This window comes from Protomyctophum bolini, assembly GCF_963924005.1.
Source record: "Protomyctophum bolini genome assembly, chromosome: 1".
In the NCBI taxonomy this organism is placed as follows: Eukaryota; Metazoa; Chordata; class Actinopteri; order Myctophiformes; family Myctophidae; genus Protomyctophum; species Protomyctophum bolini.
The window spans coordinates 10,303,240-10,323,541 of record NC_137862.1 but is presented as its reverse complement, the minus strand read 5'-3'; the positions used below and the strand labels follow the sequence as shown (position 1 = coordinate 10,323,541).

Here is a 20,302-nt window from a genome sequence, read left to right as displayed (position 1 = left end):
TCATCTAGATTTAAAAAAAGATCTATGCCCACCACAAATTTTGACATGTTGCTCGCTGACACTTTGCGTTAATGCTTTTCCTTCCTCTTTGCTTTTATCTTCATTTTATCCTCTTCTTCTCTTTTTGTCTCTGTGTATGTTATTATGCTCTGTAATGTGAAGCACTTCGGATTGACCTCAGTCGTTAGAAATGTGCTCTGAAAAATAAATAAAAACAGAACACCACCCAAAACTCAATCCCACACTCCACCCCACCATGTAATCAATGACAGTGCGAGGCGAGGGCAGACGGATGACTCTATTCCATCATTGAGCCTCGGCTTGCCTCCTCTTGGCCGTTATTATCACTCCACCTCCCGTCCGTCACTGACGGACTCATCCGTCTTCACACAGAGACTTCTCTGGAACCCTGCTCCTCTCCTCTCCTCCAGTTATCCTGTGCCCGTGTGGAGTGGAGTGTTCCTTCACTTATTCAGTGGGGTGTGTGTGTGTGTGTGTGTGTGTGTGTGTGTGTGTGTGTGTGGATCATTCAGTGTGACCAGCCTTCAGTCTGTACTGTGGCTCACAGGAAGCTATGCAGAGCAATATTATACGATCGTGGCTTTATACTCGTGATTTCAAGAATAGCAACAGTCAAAAGGAAGGATTCTTTAAATAAAATAAAAAACATGCATATTACAGGTAGATTATGGTCTTATTTTAAAGCCTGGGTGTCAAAGGTTTACTTTGGTGACAAACTGGCTAAGCTTGTCAACGATCACTTCGGTTTCAATCTGACGTGAGGAACCAACTTACACAGTAAAGCTTTCATAAGGAAGACTTAAGAATCTGCATTCAGGTGTCCCCACACATCCTTTAGTAATTAATCTGAACCCCTAATTGCTCCTGATGTGCAGGTTGGTGCCTTGCATGGTTTCCTCCACCATCTGTGTATGAATGTGTGTGAATGTAATGCACAATCTATGTAAAGGTGTTTGAATGTGTGTGAATGGGTGAATGTAATGCACAATCTATGTAAAGGTGTTTGAATGTGTGTGAATGTAATGCACAATCTATGTAAAGGTGTTTGAATGTGTGTGAATGTAATGCACAATCTATGTAAAGGTGTGTGAATGTGTGTGAATGTAATGCACAATCTATGTAAAGGTGTGTGAATGAGTGAATGTAATGCACAATCTATATAAAGGTGGGTGAATGTAATGCACAATCTATATAAAGGTGGGTGAATGTAATGCACAATCTATATAAAGGTGGGTGAATGTAATGCACAATCTATGTAAAGGTGGGTGAATGTAATGCACAATCTATATAAAGGTGGGTGAATGTAATGCACAATCTATATAAAGGTGGGTGAATGTAATGCACAATCTATATAAAGGTGGGTGAATGTAATGCACAATCTATGTAAAGGTGGGTGAATGTAATGCACAATCTATATAAAGGTGGGTGAATGTAATGCACAATCTATATAAAGGTGGGTGAATGTAATGCACAATCTATATAAAGGTGGGTGAATGTAATGCACAATCTATGTAAAGGTGGGTGAATGTAATGCACAATCTATGTAAAGGTGGGTGAATGTAATGCACAATCTATGTAAAGATGGGTGAATGTAATGCACAATCTATGTAAAGGTGTGTGAATGTAATGCACAATCTATGTAAAGGTGGGTGAATGTAATGCACAATCTATGTAAAGGTGGGTGAATGTAATGCACAATCTATGTAAAGGTGTGTGAATGTAATGCACAATCTATGTAAAGGTGGGTGAATGTAATGCACAATCTATGTAAAGGTGGGTGAATGTAATGCACAATCTATGTAAAGGTGGGTGAATGTAATGCACAATCTATGTAAAGGTGGGTGAATGTAATGCACAATCTACATGATATTAAGTGCTTTGGATAAAAGCACTAAATAAATGCACCATTTACACGCCTCCAACCAGGGTCTCCCAGTGGGCCAAAGATAGTTTTAACTCTGCATGTGGAATACTGAAGTGACTGAAGCCATTAATGCGCCTTACGGTGCATTTACACATTTATTTATTTTCCATACATTCTCTAAGGAGCAGGTGAAACGTCTTGGGATTGGCAGCGATGCGGAGCAGGCGGAGGAGTCGAGGAGAGATGTAAAAACATTACAGCTAAACATCCTAACAGGACTGAAATCAGGGCTGCCAAGTCTCACTCTTTGAGAGTGAGAGTCACGCAATTTAACCCTTTACCACGCACCACGCCACACATTGGAACCAGCTCAGTGGCCTTGTGGTTAGAGTGTCCGCCCTGAGACTGGGAGGTCGGTGTTTGATCTCCGGCCGGGTCATACCAAAATGGGACCCAGTGCCTCCCTGCTTGACACTCAAGGGTTGGATTGGGGGTAAGTCCCTGCGACATACTAGCGTCATGTCCAGGGTGTACTTGTACATCAAGCTGCCTCACGCTACAGAAACAGGAGATAGGCTCCTGCCCTATGGGCCTCATGACTCGGCAAGGCTACTTACTTACGCCACACTTGCCATTTCACACGCAGTATTTTCCACTCCCAGGCCCAGGGGCCAGGGTCTCATTAGTACTACATTGACACGGACACAGTGAACCCACCCCCTATTCTGCCTCGGATTTACTGGCTAATTAACCAACCCAACGAAGGAAACCAGCCGCACCACGTATCAACGGCGTCAACTCCGGGAGTGCCTGAGGGCTTAAGCACCCACTGACACAATAGTAAGCCAAATAGCACCCACTGACTGAAGGCTGAAGCTCCCCTCGCCCTGGTCATTTTGTCATGTAGGCACACACCTTTACGGTGTTCACAGAACAGGTATTCAAATGCTAATACAGTGGCTTTGTTCCAGTGTCCGCACAGTTCATTCACACTCCTGCAGCAACACCACACTGAGTGACACGGTCAGCACGGGTGAGGCTGCTGTCTGTGTACCGTCGGCCCGTCTGTAAAGAGCCATGAGCCTGGAGGGAGCCGAGGGGCAGCAACACCGCCGGGTAATCTCCACGCTGACTTGAGACTTAACAAACAGAGCCAAAATATCCCAAAACAATGTCCGGGGAACATAACTGTTCCTTTTCCTCAGACTACTTTTACTTTAATTAAAAGGTAAGATGCAGTGGCTGTAATTGGGTCAAGGATCTTGCTTTCGTGAGCAATGGTGTACGAGATTGGTAATAAATTGGTCAAATCATGACATTGTTAGACCATCTGGGGGGAAATAAAGAAATGAATATGCGTCGTCGGCGTCGTCCCACCACACAATTCTAGCCTAGCTAAAGGTCAAATCCACCCGCCACCTATGGCTGAAACAATGTAATTATTTACTGTTGATCATTGATCATACTGAAATGTTGAAACAAGACGCTGAAACAATTGAATGTGTTCGTTGTGAACTGAAAGCGTATACCTCTGTGTTTATCAGCAAACTGTACCCACTGCCTTATAAGAACCTTCCGCCACTGCCACGTATACGAACCAATCAGAAGCAACTTAGGGCGGGTCTCTGGACGCATCACAGAGGAGCACTGCAGTAACATGAATAGCCCCGGCTCCAGCCTTTACCCCTTAACTGTTAGTGAAAGCAGAAATGCACGTTTTGTTCGTCATTGATTCTTTAGGCTGCTGCTATCAGTCTCCCATGGAGCCGGCAGGACGGGAGGCTCAACAGGAGCAGATCATTAAATAATGTACATCCAAAATGATAGCTTTCGCGTCTACCCTGGAAACACGCTCTGCCCGATCAAGTTTTTATTAACTTAATTCGACCGATGTCGAACTCCTCCTCCAGCTCCGTGAACGTGAGTCCGTGTGCGACCCTGCGAGTTAAGCTCTCTGTCCAATGGTTCACTGTTGTGGGTTCCACAACGTGCAGTTAAAAGGGGGAGGGACCGCTAGCTAGTGAATGTGTGTGCTTGCATGTGTGTGTGTGTGTGTGTGTGTGTGTGTGTGTGTGTGTGTGTGTGTGTGAGTGAGAGAGAGAGAGAGAGCGAGAGAGTGTGGGCATGGGGAAATCATGGAATGGTTTTAACTAAGAAAATGTAAAGATATGGCTTTTCCCCTAATTCCAGTCTTAGAAGCTGACTTTTTATTTCACAACATATTCTCCCATTTCCACTGAGATTATGGGGTGGATGAATGTGGCAACAGACCCGTCTTTGTCATAGTGACATTGTCCTGCATCAGATCATGTGCCCCTATCCAAATCAGGTTCTGCAGTAGCCACTAGCCTCTTCAGTTTTTTTGACAGACAGACAGACAATGTTCCATTGAGGTGGGTGATTAATGTGACTAGAATTTCGCCCCCCTTCGGGGGGCTCAATCCTAGTGTCGTTGCAGCGCAATATGGGAAGAAGGAAATTGCGGGAATTGACAGACTCCACTTCATGTTTCAGCTGTGGTTTTAAACTCAGTAGTGTGCCCTGCACACAGCGCACACTCGCAATTGCAGCTGGAGGGCGACGCGACACACACACACACACACACACACACACACACACACACACACACACACACACACAGAGCGATGTGTGGATAAATCACTGAGATTTGGGAAATGTGTTCAGAAGTACAACGATTAAGCACGCACAGGCAAATGTCAGAAGCATCTGTTTCGGTTTCCAAACAGGAAGTTGTAAATGTGCTTATTAGACGGAGGCAGCGTGATGCTGGCATCTATTGTGATGCCAGCATCACCACATTTCACATAGAAATATAAGCACCCATTTACTCGCTTAGCGGAGACTGTGGGGTGGTAGAGGACATCTCCCCGGACGCGTGGGTATGTCCAGATAGTTGCCTCGCGGAGGCCTCTTTGTCCAGTGTCCATTCTGGGTCTGGAAACGGCACTTTTTTGAGTGTTGACCCCAATAGAAGGTCTGCTTCTCTGAATTTTACACCTCTCCCGCTTAGCGGAGACTGTGGGGTGGTAGAGGACATCTCCCCGGACGCGTGGGTATGTCCAGATAGTTGCCTCGCGGAGCCGTCTTTTGTCCAGTGTCCAGTCTGGGTCCGGAAACGGTAATTTATTTTGCATTGACCCCAGTAGAAGCTCTGCTGCTCTGAATTTTACACCTCTCTCGCTTAGCGGAGACTGTGGGGTGGTAGAGGACATCTCCCCGGACGCGTGGGTATGTCCAGATAGTTGCCTCGCGGAGGCCTCTTTGTCCAGTGTCCATTCTGGGTCTGGAAACGGCACTTTTTTGAGTGTTGACCCCAATAGAAGGTCTGCTGCTCTGAATTTTACACCTCTCCCGCTTAGCGGAGACTGTGGGGTGGTAGAGGACATCTCCCCGGAAGCGTGGGTATGTCCAGATAGTTGCCTCGCGGAGGCCTCTTTGTCCAGTGTCCATTCTGGGTCCGGAAACGGTACATTTTTTTGCATTGACCCCAGTAGAAGCTCTGCTGCTGTGAATTTTACACCTCTCCCGCTTAGCGGAGACTGTGGGGTGGTAGAGGACATCTTCCCAAACGCGTGGGTATGTCCAGATAGTTGCCTGGCGGAGCCGTCTTTTGTCCAGTGTCCACTTTATAAAGTCCATGCACTCCAGTGAATAGCATTTATCCATTTAGATAACTTTTTTATGTTATTTAATTACTTATTTTTACACAGAAACATAATGTGTGTCTTTACAATAACTGTAATGTAATAATAATACTAATAATGTAATGTAAAAATTATTTAATTAACGAATTAAATAATCTTATTTTATTCTGAAAGCAACCGGATGTCTTAAATCTGCTAGCTGTCAGACCGGAAGTTCTAAATTTGCTCATAAGACGGAGCCTTAGACGGAGCCAACTCGCAGGCAGTGCGAGAGGCTGGTTACAGGATTCTATAGGTCAGCCGTTTTGGTGTGACACACACGGCTTCCACATTTAGCTTCATACTGGGTGAAAGTGTCCTTCCAAAAATTATTATTTCGCTCGAAATTCTTATTCACAATGACATCGAGTTGAGGTGTTTGTGTTTTAGGGTAATTGTTGCATAAGCGCTATTTCGCACTATTTCTCCCTCCCCTCCCCTGTGTCTGAAGCAGCTAGCATGGAAGCTATATGGATTATGGAAGCTTTCCCTCCGATTGCACACAACCATGCCGTTATCCACGCGTCCATCCGATTGCTTTTAATGTAAATGTCCCATCCACTGAGCAATAGCGATATAAGCGCCTTATTCATTCATTCGATTCATTTGGGTGTGGGGCTGTGCAGTGCTGTGGGCAGCCTTTCTGACGGAGGCTCGGAGCTGCTGCTGCTGACGCTGTTCGAGTCGCATGGAGCAGTATAGAGTAGGCGTGGCGCAGCATTAGAAGGGCGCAGCAAATGCACGACATTGAGGGGTAGAAACCATCCCGGTCGCGTGGTTCATCTAACGCGTGTGTCACTGTGAAGGACTGGCCCCAATAAGTGAACGTAGTTGGCGTAGTAGACGCCAACATGACGATTCTGACGTAGGCTGGTGATGTTGAGCAACAATGGCGTGGTTGACAAAAGTAATATTTATTCAGTAATTAAGACATTTCTTTCAATGAAATGTAGCCTATATGTATTCTGGGAGTGTGCCGAATTTATTTTGCATATAGAGATGTGTGGTGAAAGTGTGGTTGGGTCGGAGAAAGCTGTTGGATAAACGGCCATGTGCTTATGTACCCCTGTCTATTAGGGTAGCAGGATTATTATGATTATTATTATTAGTATTGTTATTGTGATTATTACATGGATTATTGTTGTGATGTGAGCTTGTGGCTGACTCACTATCTAGAAAATAAAAACATGGCACTTCATTTAAAATAGGTTACAGACCCCTGTTATATGCGCTTGTTTTGGGATTCTTTTTAAAGACCTATTTACTTGTTTCTATGAGACATGGCAACGCCAACAGCGCAGCGAAAGGCATCCACGTCTTTCTGTTGTGAAATGCTGAGATTAGAAACGACCATAATTATTTCATTTCTCAACCTTAAAAAAAAAATGAAGACATCTCCATAATCCTTGGGAAGTGTGTGTAGCAAAAGTAGTCGGCATTGTCATGGTTGAAAGTATTCATGCAACACTGACGCTGTAAGCTGTGTGATGCTAACGCGCTAACACCGTTAGCATGTTCTGTGTTGGTCGGAAAAAGGATAGATATGAAACTACTGGCCCAAATAAATGTCATAGAAAACACAACACCTAAAATCGGAATGTGATGGTGACCTATTGAGCACAAACAGACAATCATGATTTGCTTGCTGGACCTATAATTAATTTATGTGCATTACATTTCAACCTCGCACATATAAATCAAGCCACAGTGCAGTCAGAGAGTAGTTCACAGGTCACACACAGGAGCAGTGAAAGGGGGAGGGGACTTGGGATGGCAGTGTAGAGTAGGCACGACATTGAGGGGTAGAAACCATCCCGGTCGCGTGGTTCATCTAACGCGTGTGTCACTGTGAAGGACTGGCCCCATTAAGTGAACGTAGTTGGCGTAGTAGACGCCAACATGACGATTCTGACGTAGGCTGTTGAGGTTGAGCAAGAATAGCGTGTTTCAGAAAAGTAATATTTAAACAGTAAAGAAGACATTTTTGGCGAATGCAATGTAGTCTATGTCTTTTGTGGGAGTGTGCAGGTTTTATTTTGCATAGAGAGATGTGTGGTGGAAGTGTGGCTTGGTCGGAGATAGAGCACGAATGAACGGCCAGGTGCTCATGTACCCCTGTCTATTAGGGTAGCAGGATGTAGTTTAATCACATCAGAATAAGTGGAGACCAATAGGAGACTGACCATCTCTTCACCTGGTGCAACTCTTTCATTTTGTTAAATGCTATTATTCAAAAGGTGCGTTATTATTCAGCATCATATGCTAGCTATCATTTTCTTTTGCAGTTTAAGCAACAACAAATAGCCTATATATATATATATATATATATATATGAGACAAAAAAGGGACTCCTGCACATCCAAAAAGACCCGTAGGAGGTGCAAGTCTAGTTAGCAGGCATAGACATCAAAAAAGAGAAAAACCTTCCAAGGAAGGGACTGCACACTCCAGGGTGCTATGAGCACCTGACGAAGCTCACGGCGAAACGCGTCGTGCTAATAAATAAGTTTGATGTAGTAAGTTGTCTGCAGTGTGCAGTCCCTTCCTTGGAAGGTTTTTCTCTTTTTTGATACACAGTGACACACTCACAAATATGTTGATGTGGCATATAAAAATATATGTTCATATATTTTAGGATTTTTTCCCTAGGGTGGGATGTCTGTATTCCTCGTCTAAATCTATGTTAAAAAATGCCAAATCGACATTAATTTCTTCAGCCGCTGCCCCGTTGGGCGGGAGGTGTACAGCCGTACACACTGCGCTACACAGAAGACTGGAACAGGCTTCCACAATGCACAGCTCTACTGATAGATGGACTTAAACGGACACAAAAACAGCAAGATGGGGCAACGTGGGAGTACAAGAGGGCTAGAGGGGTGTGAAAACTTTCTCCCTCTCTCACACTCACACATACCCCCCCCGGGAGTAAAAGGCTAGCCTATACATGAACAAAATGAGGTATCTGAAGGAAAGAGGCAAAACAAGTGGAATGGAGACATTCCAGAGGGTCTGGAGATTGAAGAGAACAGAGATAAAGGATAAACAGAGAGGGGGAAGTTGCACAATAAAATGTGTGATGATAACTGACATAGTCAGTCCAGTTATTTATTATGACCAGCACAGATGATATAAGAGGTGCTCAACATACTCTGTCAATTTCAATTTCAAGCTGTAGTGATTTAAATTCATTTATATTGGTCATTTGGGCTGCTAATACACCTGTTTAATTTACACCGTTCAATGTCGTCCTTCGTTCGACCTTTTTTCACTGACTTCCTGGCTTTGCCCAGGGTTGGCTACCATAGTCAATTTACTTGCCTGGGTTGGCTCCCATAATATAGAGTGGCGCAACTGATTTTTATTATTACAGTAGAAGTTTACAGACCAAACTGTAAATAAAAGGTTTGACTTTCTGCCTCAGTCCGTATATAGCGAGCTGTAGTGAATAAGTAGAGAACAGAATATGGGACAGAGTTGCACCGCTCATTTCACAGGTGTGTGATTTTCATTCTTATTACAGTAGAAGTTATTTTTTTATGAAAGCAGAGAGTCTTCTGTTTCATACGGTATATAGTATTTATATGTCGCTATAGGCCTTATTTTGTGAATCTTGAGGAATTCAGGTCCATGTCTTCTCTGAAGTTATCTCTGGTGGGCAGTGGGCACAAGCTGAATTCAATAACCAATTACTGTCAAACTGTAGATGGGATCAATGTGTACTGTTTTCCTCGTAAAAGTACACATTCAGGGCTTTCATTCGGTGTATAGGATGTATAGTATTTATTGTGTTCATTTTTATATCTGCCTGTCAATGTCTGTGACTTTAAACCTTCCATAACTCTGCTTGCTGTTCAAGATCATCACTTTCAGGCAAAAGCAGGTGTTGCAAAAAGGTCAATATCTCCAGAATGGAAGATGGTAAAATCAAAATGTAATTTTATGGGAAATTGAAGTGGACAAGTTCGGCTTTCTTCTGATGTATGCGTGTGCTTCTCGCTATAAGAGAGCATTTTGCTGTGGGCCCCGATTTTATTTTCCTTCAATGTAAAGTCCATAGCACCACAAGAATAGGCCTGGCTGAATTCTGTAGCAGCCAATGTGTTAAAGAGGGCGATAAACCTACTGCTTGTTTAACGTAGTTTAAGATTGTTTAAGAGGAAGATAAACCAACTGCTTGTTTAACGTAGTTTAAGATTGTTTAAGAGGAAGACAAACCAACTGCTTGTTTAACGTAGTTTAAGATTGTTTAAGAGGAAGACAAACCAACTGCTTGTTTAACGTAGTTTAAGATTGTTTAAGAGGAAGACAAACCAACTGCTTGTTTAACGTAGTTTAAGATTGTTTAAGAGGAAGACAAACCAACTGCTTGTTTAACGTAGTTTAAGATTGTTTAAGAGGAAGATAAACCAACTGCTTGTTTAACGTAGTTTAAGAGGAAGATAAACCAACGTTAACGTTGTGTAAGGAGAAGGACTAGACTAAAGGGGTGCAACTCACCTGGGGAACGCGTCGAAGCAGTAGGTCTTGCGCGTGTCCGGGAACGCCACCCGCAGCCCCGACATGAGCGGGGAGTGCAGAATGACCGCGGCGCACTCGTAGCGCGCTGCCAGGTCCACGGTGGGCACCGTGCCAATGCTCTGCCCGTACAGGATGATGTTCTCTGGAGTCACTCCATACCTGAGAGAGAGAGAGAGAGAGAGAGAGAGAGAGAGAGAGAGAGAGAGAGGAAAGATGGTCATGTTACATTCAAAAATGTAAAGGGTAAAACAAGTCCCAATGTCTTTCCAATGTCCAAAAGGCTTTACATGGCAATCAACCAATCAATGACAATTATTGTTTTCGACCTTTTTTCACTGACGAAAACTACATAAATAAAAACTAAGCTATGATGACTAAAACTAAGACTAAATATATTGACAATTTTGTCAAATAAAAACTAGACTAAAATGTTAGGGAGGGACTAGTGGAGAAGAGATCCAGTAGAACTAAATGTTAGGGAGGGACTAGTGGAGAAGAGATCCAGTAGAACTAAATGTTAGGGAGGGACTAGTGGAGAAGAGATCCAGTAGAACTAAATGTTAGGGAGGGACTAGTGGAGAAGAGATCCAGTAGAACTAAATGTTAGGGAGGGACTAGTGGAGAAGAGATCCAGTAGAACTAAATGTCAGGGAGGGACTAGTGGAGAAGAGATCCAGTAGAACTAAATGTCAGGGAGGGACTAGTGGAGAAGAGATTCAGTAGAACTAAATGTCGGGGAGGACTAGTGGAGAAGAGATCCAGTAGAACTAAATGTTTGGGAGGGACTAGTGGAGATTCAGTAGAACTAAATGTCAGGGAGGGACTAGTGGAGAAGAGATCCAGTAGAACTAAATGTCAGGGAGGGACAAGTGGAGAAGAGATCCAGTAGAACTAAATGTCAGGGAGGGACTAGTGGAGAAGAGATCCAGTAGAACTAAATGTCAGGGAGGGACTAGTGGAGAAGAGATCCAGTAGAACTAAATGTCAGGGAGGGACTAGTGGAGAAGAGATCCAGTAGAACTAAATGTCAGGGAGGGACTAGTGGAGAAGAGATCCAGTAGAACTAAATGTCAGGGAGGGACTAGTGGAGAAGACATCCAGTAGAACTAAAAACGAGTCCTCAAAAATGTGCTGTCAAAGCCAACAAAGTTTAAAAGTGGTGGTGTAAAAGGCCATCGCTGGCGTGCGCATGAATAAGCTGTGGAGCCAGAGATACAAGCAGCCAGGTGTTTAGAATCAGTGTAAATGACGATGGGATGACGGGAGCACTTGGAAGGGTGCGAAGAAACAACAGCTGATATGGCAGGAGAAAGAAGCTAGATAGATGGCAGAGCGGAGATAGAAGAGAAAATTAATTAGAGTTGTTGAGAGGGAGGAAAGTGGCTGGCTGTCTGCGTTGTTGAGGGAGAAAGGTGGCTGGCTGTCTGCGTTGTTGAGAGGGAGAAAGGTGGCTGGCTGTCTGGGTAAACAGGAGATGAAGTGTCAGAGATCAGCGTTTTTTTTGGCCACCGTCACTGAAGCAGAGAATGATGATACCCTCCATTATCGGCTGGAGATGACAGACGAAACATCATTAGACAAAAGAGAGAACAACAAGACGTCAGTGAGAGAGACAGACAGACTGAGATAAGAGACAAAAACAATGCAGGGGAGCCAAGGGACTTGCAGGCATTTTCCTCCCAAAACAAGCAACCAAGAAAAGATCTCATGCACATCAGATAGTGTCTGTCTGGGCGATATGGGATAATAACTTATGAAGCTGTCAGTGCGCGTTAGCCTGCGTTGTTCTTGACAGCCACGTTTACGATAGGAATGGCGGCTGGCTGTGTCTACTATAGGCTGTTATGGCGGCCGTGACCAGAGATGATGACGATGATGCAGGGAGCAGAGTTTAGAGTTTTATTAGGATCGCCGTTAGCAGAGCTGGTGCGGAACAGCTAATCTTCTCCTGGGGTCCACACAGATCATAAAAACAAACATGACATTCGACAGGAATGACATTACAGGACAATGATAATAAGATGATAAAATAAGATATAAATGACAAAGTCAATTTCCCTCCAACTATTTCAACTTTCTCTGATTCACCATTTTCTTGGAAGAGAGAAAAAGTTGGGTCCCCCTGATTGGGCCCCCTGATTGTTGCCGGGGGGAAAAAAGAGGGCAAAAATAAAACTAATAAAAAGGAACAGACCAGTGTTTTAAAAGCGGAGCGGCCGAAGCTGTGACAGCTGTCTGACTTTTACAATGACACGTCAGGTATGCCCTATAAAAGATGCTGAGAGACATGGGGGGGAGAGAGAGAGAGAGAGAGGGACACAAGTAGAATTGGGGAGTGCATGTGGAGAGAAGCACATTTCAGACTTATGGCTCCCTCCCTCCCAGTCCCACCCTCCCCTGGAGCTGTCAGCCACGGGGGAGTCTTGTCTAAAAGGTATGAGGTGGGTTGGTTGGTTGGTTGGTGGGTTTTACACACAGGATGGGAAAACATGGTTGATTTGTGACCGACCGGGGGGGGGCAGGCAGTGGTCAGGATTTTCAGAGGGCTTATCCCTGCAAGGTGAAGAAGAGATGAAACAGGCCCTGATAGAGACATGTTTCTCTGGACATCTCCCCCTGACTCTGAGCCCTGTGAGCCCTCCTGACACAGTGGAATGATACGAGACATGGAATGATTTCTCTGAACATCTCCCACTGAGTATGAGGAGGAGGCTTTCTACCCAAAGCCCTGACAAAGTGGAATGAGGGATGAGGGAGTTGCCGATTAGATGGCGCATGTTCGGCATTTGACATCTGACCCTGCGCACACAAACGCACCCACACACACGCACGCACACACAGAGCAGCACCAGATAAACAGTTTATAGATAATCCTCAAAAAAAGCATTCCAACAAAGACTGCTGGCTTTGGTGTGTGTTTTATCGTAATAATAATACAGTGCCCAGATAGCTTTAAGGTACGACCATGACAACAATGGTAGAAAAAAAGATATAATATTAAATCGGTATTCGGTTTTCGGCCAACTGTTTCCTGGAAATTCAGAGTCAGAGTTGACGACATAGTAATCTCCAGCAAAGAAGAGATTACATACAGTATCTTGGCTGTATACTTGACAGGTGAAAGCATGATCAAAAAAGTAAACCAAAGAACAAGATTTCTGGGCAGAACTTCCTCGTTTGTCAACAAAAGTGCTCTCAAGACTCTAGCGGGAGCCCTAATTCAGCCCTACTTTGACTATGCTTGCACCTCAAACATCCCTATGACACTAAAGACCAAGCTACAACTATGACAAGCTATGACAATATTCATCCTCCCTTCAGCCGTACCACTTAGCCAGTTCTCCATAAAAGTCAGAGGTTCTTTACTCTGGAATTCACACATACTTATTGCCAACTCCTCATCTTCACTCTGTAACTTTAAACATAGATTGAGGGCCAGCCTCTTGAAGCAACCCTCTCCACTTGATTCTAACGTAATGTAGCTTTATTGTGCATACTCAGACGGACACACACACACACACACACACACACACACAATGTATTTGTTGTTGTTTTTGTTATTTTCCATACCTATGTTACTTTGTCTTACTATTTGTATATTACTATTTGTATATTATCTTTAGTGAGAACCACATATAAGCCCTCCCTGGGTTTCTTTTCTCACCTGCACACACTTCTCTTTTATTGATGATACCTTTTTTGTACTGTTTTTATTGTGCGAATAAACTAAACTAAAACTAAAAACAAAACAAACTAATTTGACTATTCCTCGGTCTGGGGCCCACGACCCATCTTTTTGCAACCCATTTTAATAGCCTCTGGGTGGCTCCTGGTAGAAAACAGAGTTAAGCAATTTAAATTGGGATTGACATTTAAAATTGTAAATGCAGCTTTTCCCTCTATTCTATGCCCACTGTACCCGCATACAAACTACCTAAAAAAAGGTGAGTGACTCCCACAGCCACAATACAAGAGGAAGCAAGAACGACGATCTGGTTCCACCCACTTTCAAAACAAACATGGGCAAATACTCCTTCTACAGCCCTGTGCCACGCAAGTGTGGAACGCCCCGACTCCCTCCCTCAAAAAAGCAGATCCTTTAAATTTAGACCCGAATTAAAAACATTCACTTTGAAAGAATATATATTCAAAGATTTGCGCCACATTTTTACGATTTTTCAAAAATAGCAGACCTACAAGCTCATAGTAGCGCGCCACCGAGTGGCGCGCTACTATGAGCTTGTAGATCTCTCTCTCTCCCCCATGTCCTGTCGTGATATTTGCCATTCAGATGCATGCATAATGTCCGGTAACAAGGTTACAGTTACCAACATTTTGTAATCACTCGAGAACAACGGTTATTATCCACCTGCTGACAGTGGTTCTCAAAGTGGGGTCCTGGGACCCCCAGGGGTCCTTGAGGCGGTTCCAAGCGATTGATAGTTAGGAACCAAATGGACCCTTATGTGTCTGTAACTCAAATAGTGTACAAATGGAACCAAATAACGGGTCAATTTGGTTCCTCTGAGTTACATTGACAGTAGGTGCTTTTCCATCAAGAATTCTCAAAAATGGGAAGCGAGTAAGTAATTGGAACTAACTCTATATCTGTAACTCTGTCTTCCCTGGGTCTCCGCCGGCCATGCGCCGACTGCTCTTAAATATGGGCGTCAGTGCCAGCCTTTCCACAGCCATCCGAGGGGAAATCAGATGGTTTGGCCCAACATGTATTGTGGTTAAGTAGAGTTAAGTAAAGATTAAGCTAGTCCACTTGCCCTTCCACTTCCCTTTCCGATGCCTGATTTATACTCGCAGGGAAAAAAGAGAAGAGCGGCTATTTTTGGTGCGAGATATAAGACACATGTATTGTTGATATCATGTCATTATTAAAGACAGCCCATGCCAGCCTTTGAGCGTTTTTTGCATATTTTAAGACATATTTAGCTTCCATGACGATGTGCACACAGACAGCGAGCCTCAAAATCAAGATGACTCACGAGACTCAACGGAAAACAGAGAAAACTGTATTTTTATAAAGCCTTTAAGCTTACGCTAAAACATGCTCATCAGGTACTATGATTATACTAGGAGAAAAAATGTGTGCAAAAAGTGTTAAAATTATGTTTTTCTGTGACCACCCCATTAATTATGTCTGATTGATCCACCTGAAATGAAGCCGCACCCACAGCTGATTCTTTGTAGCAGTCAGCTTATGTCCACACCCAGGCAGCGGGGTGTTCTTCATTGCGTCGCGTTCCCATCAAAGTAGCCTATATCAACCTTCTTAATTTGCTTATTTTAAGGTTCAAGGTTGTTTATTAGTGTCCCCGAAGGGCAAAAGGTTTTACAGCAGGTCATAAGGCTTGAAACACATGTAAATACATCAATCAACCAAAGTTATTGCTGCTGGTCGCAAGCGTGCGCTGCGCCCGGCCTACTTGCATCTTCAGAAAAGAAAAAAAAAAAAGGATAGGGGGGTGGGGGGAGGCAGAGTTTGGGTGGGGGGTATTGACGGAGAATAAGAAGCAACACTGTATTAAGACAGTATAATATTGGTGCAAAATGGAAATATGTACTTAACCCATTCTGGCCGGGAACCCATTTTGGTGTTAGCACTATGTTATGCTTTAGCTATTGAAAAATAGCAGATCTACAAACTCATAGCGCGCCACCGAGTGGCGCACTACGAGCTTGTAGGTCTGCTATTTTTGAAAAATCGAACGACTGACATTTTTAGAATCTGATCTCAGGTCAGAATGGGTTCATCAGACCAGTTTGTGTCCAGTGGAAACCTCATATTAATCTGATCTCAGGTCAGAATGGGTTAAATAGTTAATATCTCAATTAAAAGGGGGGAGAGAGAGTGCGTTTCAGCGTAGTTGAAAATGAAGCCTGATGAATTAATTAATTAAGTGTCAATGTGTGGACATTATATACCATTACATATAGAGTTTCCGTGTGTGTAAACTTGGTAAAAGAGGGATGGTTCAAATCAGCTAGGTTTTGAATTGACGATGGGGAAATAAAACGGCATCTGAAACGGGGGGTGCCAGGACGAGGACGGACAGCTACATGGACAGAAGCAAGTGTTTGATGTGAGCAAAACAACTTATTCTGGGCTAATCGGGGGAGCCGATCGTAAAACTTTAGGGAGAGCAAATTCTTTCTCAGGGAAAGAGAAACATTGTGTTTAGTGAAAACACTTGTTCAAACACTTTGAGACTCTGAATGGAAATGGAAATCTACTGAGTGATCTGTGTGCCAGTGAGAGAGAGAGAGAGAGAGAGAGAGAGAGAGAGAGAGAGAGAGAGAGAGAGAGAGAGAGACAGAGGCAGAATGAAAAAACAAATGGAGAGAGAGAGAGAGAGAGAGAGAGAGAGGCAGAATGAAAAAATAAATGGGGAGAGAGAAAGAGAGCGAGGATGCCATGTTTCCATATGCAAACTGGGGTCATCGTGAAGAGAGTCTTGTGCACACATCCAATTTATGGAGCACTTGATGAGTGGAAACAACATTGGGCCTACACTGTAGCACGACATGGCAACCTTGAAGTCAATGCCAACGCGGATCTAGCTTCAAGTGTGAGGGGTAATGGAAGGGCCTTTTTCAGCTGAAAAGCATCAACGCAGCAGCAGAAATAGCAGCCTATTGGAATCACAGATCAATACCCTTTGCCAGTAACATAATAGAGAAAATACATGTTTATTCAAAAGTCGAGTTCACAATAATGGAGAATGAGATGACTCATCCCAGTCCACGACAGAAACTAAAAGCCTGGTTCATCATGACAAAAGACTCAAACATATTGTTATATGTTATCTATTAGAGACGTTAACAGTTATGGTTAAACGATTAATCGCTGTTAAGAAATTCTTCAATGAAACTTCAACAGTTAATCGAAAATTCTGTGGTTAATTAGGCGGTTTTCTTGCGGTTCTATCATTAGCCTTCATCTCCTCCAGGCTGGATTACTGCAATGCATGAATGCACTACTCATCGAGATCCCTAGCAAGAGCCTCCAGAGGCTTCAGTACAAAAGAAATATGACCATATTACACCCACTGGCTCCACATCACCTTCAGGACTGAATACAAGATCTCCCTTCTTACACACCAGTGCATCTACCTCAAAGAACTCATCGCCCTTAAACTCCAACTCCTCCGCTCCTCCAACACCCATCTTCTCCCCGTCCCCCACACCAACCTCCGCCACATGGGCAACAGGGCCTTCTGACACACCGTCTGTGGAACTCTCTCCCTATTCACCTGAGAGCACCACAGTCTGTGGAACTCTCTCCCTATTCACCTGAGAGCACCACAGTCTGTGGAACTCTCTCCCTATTCACCTGAGAGCACCACAGTCTGTGGAACTCTCTCCTATTCACCTGAGAGCACCACAGTCTGTGGAACTCTCTCCCTATTCACCTGAGAGCACCACAGTCTGTGGAACTCTCTCCCTATTCACCTGAGAGCACCACAGTCTGTGGAACTCTCTCCCTATTCACCTGAGAGCACCACAGTCCACTGACTCTTTTAAGAATGGACTTTAAGAAAGCTTTTCCCTAAACATGTTTTACTGCTTATGATGTAGCTTACGCTTCTTTTATTGTATTTTATTTCTTTTGCCATGCTTTTAACCCACTTTGAGATTCGTAAGAATGTAAAGCACTTAATAAATAAAATGCATTATTATTATTATTATAATTATTAGGCAGTTTTCTGTGAATGTAAAACTGAGCGCGTGGGGCCTCTGCTTTTCCATGTGATGTGACAGACGAGACGGTGCACTTTACAGTTCCTTTTATTCCTCATACAAAGATGCCATTGTCTGGCCCTGTCTCTCAGTCTCAAATGGTTAAAACGCTGCTTATCAACTAATCGGTAAAATCGATCATTTGCATCACCATTAGCCGTGATCTGTTCAGTTCATGCTTTTAGATCTGCAATAACTTGGACCTTCAGATTCTACAGCCAGAAACCAAACATTCCAACAAAAGAGAGTTATTATCCACAGCTTGTGGCCTCCGCAGAAAACCTAACATCTCAGTGAAGAATGGATAATTAATGCTTTCCTGAAGTGGGACATTATTATGTCCCACTTCAGGAAAGCATTAATTCACCAGACATCCTGTCATCCGTTTGCCTGTTTGGCTCTGATAAACAAACAGGCTATCTGAAAGTCCCAGCACTTGAAATTGAAATACCTTTTAATACCACACTTCTATTGTAAACAAACATGTCAAGACTGCTAGCGTCATATTTGGGCTGATAGCCATGCAGCATGCTATTTTGCTAAAGTAAGTTGCAAAATATTGTCGACCGTTAATCTTTCCACACAGACACAGGCCATCCGTCCGTTTCTAAACTTCTCCAGTATTTTACCTCATGCATCCAGGCCTCTTAACACACCATTAAACCAGTGTTATCAATGCACCCAGACAGACTCCAGCAACGGTGTCACATCATGGCAAAAAGAGCCCATAACGTATCATGTAGAGCTGCATTTTACCATGTTGGACAAAAATAACAGATCTATAAGCACACCTATAGTCATGAAGTGTGGGTCATGACCGAAAGAATGAGGATGCGAACACAAGAGGCTGAAATTAGTTTTCTTGGTCGGGTGGCTGGCATCTCCCTTAGAGATAGGGTGAGAAGTTCATCTCCCTTAGAGATAGGGTGAGAAGTTCATCTCCCTTAGAGATAGGGTGAGAAGTTCATCTCCCTTAGAGATAGGGTGAGAAGTTCCCTTAGAGATAGGGTGAGAAGTTCATCTCCCTTAGAGATAGGGTGAGAAGCGCAGTCACGCGAAAGAGACTCCTGGGGCATCTGGTTAGGTGTCTCTCGGGCTTCTCCCTAGGGAGCAGGGCTCCAGACTAACTTTTTTCACCACCGTCCCGGAACCGTCCCAAAATACAATTTGAACCGTCCCGAAGTAAATGTATACCGTCCCGGGGAAAAAATGTACAAAAAGCACCACTCAAATTCTGAAATTAATAACTGTATTCCTATTGTAATAGAAATACAATTAAGCCAAACAAATAATGTACTGCATGTATTGAATACATGCAGTACATTACTTGTCTGGCTTCATGTTTCTTCTGCAGATACACTGATTTAGTCAAAATGCTCCCAGATGAAAAATAGGGCTTGGTTAAAAATGTTAATCGAATTAATCAGAGGCTTTGTAATTCATTAATCTAAATTAATCACATTTTAATCACATATCAATATTCGACCTGAGAACAGTGATTTTTATTTTCAAATGGATTTTGTTATTTTGGTGTAGGCTACTTTATCAAGTCCAACAGATAACGTGCAGCAATGCAGGTATATGAATACTCAAATGTCTATTACATGGTTGGCATGAGAAAACAAATAAAAACAACTTTATTAGGGGGAATACTAAGACGAAGGATCAATAAATAATAATAATAATAAATACAATCAATAAAAACTGTGGAATGAGAGCGTTTTGGTTTTGGTGTGTGCATTCCACAGTGTTGGGGCAGCAATTCCAGAACAATCTGAGCATTAGAAAACATCTGTTGCTTCAGATGATTATATACCAACATATTATTTAATGTCGACGCCAGCTAGCAAGCCTAGCATGGAAGCTAACGTTAAACGTTGGTGTAGTGTATAGCCCCATGTCCATATGGAACCTTTCTGTGACACACAACCATGGTCTTATCCACGCTTCCAACCGATAGTTTTTCAATCTAAATGTCTCATCCACGGGGAAAAAGCAATATAATTCCTATGATTCCGTTGGGTGAATGTAGTGTGTGCGTTGTTGTTGTCAACGGGAGGCATACTAGTTTGGTCCGACAGAGCATTGGTTGACGGCACGGAGAAATTATCATGCTGCTCATCGCTGCACACGAAATGTGCATTTTCAGTGTAAAAACTCCTCTCGTCCCGAAACCGTCCCGGATGAGATACATTTACGTCCCAAATAGATATTTTACAGTCCCCGGGACGTCGGGACGCCGTTAATCTCGAGCCCTGCTAGGGAGGTCCTCGATGCACGTCCCACTGGGAGGAGACCCCGGGGCAGACCAAGGACGTCCAACTGGGAGGAGACCCCGGGGCAGACCCCGCAGACCAAGGACTCTATGAAACTATTTAGTATTTACCATTAAGACTTGTTATTTCACACTTGAAGAAAAACAAATTGATTTAACTTTCAGTAG

General features: G+C 43.5%; 1 protein-coding gene across 1 annotated transcript in view; it reads right to left on the bottom strand.

Annotated features, from left to right (window-relative positions):
* The window catches only part of abhd17c (abhydrolase domain containing 17C, depalmitoylase), a gene marked incomplete at its 3' end in the record, with an annotated part of 43,238 nt that overhangs the window by 3,495 nt on the left and 19,441 nt on the right, over positions 1 to 20,302 (bottom strand). Inside the window, exon 3 of the mRNA XM_080762880.1 lies at positions 10,087 to 10,266. Within this exon, the coding sequence (XP_080619006.1) occupies positions 10,087 to 10,266 (180 nt within the window). The remainder of the gene's footprint in view (positions 1 to 10,086; positions 10,267 to 20,302) is intronic.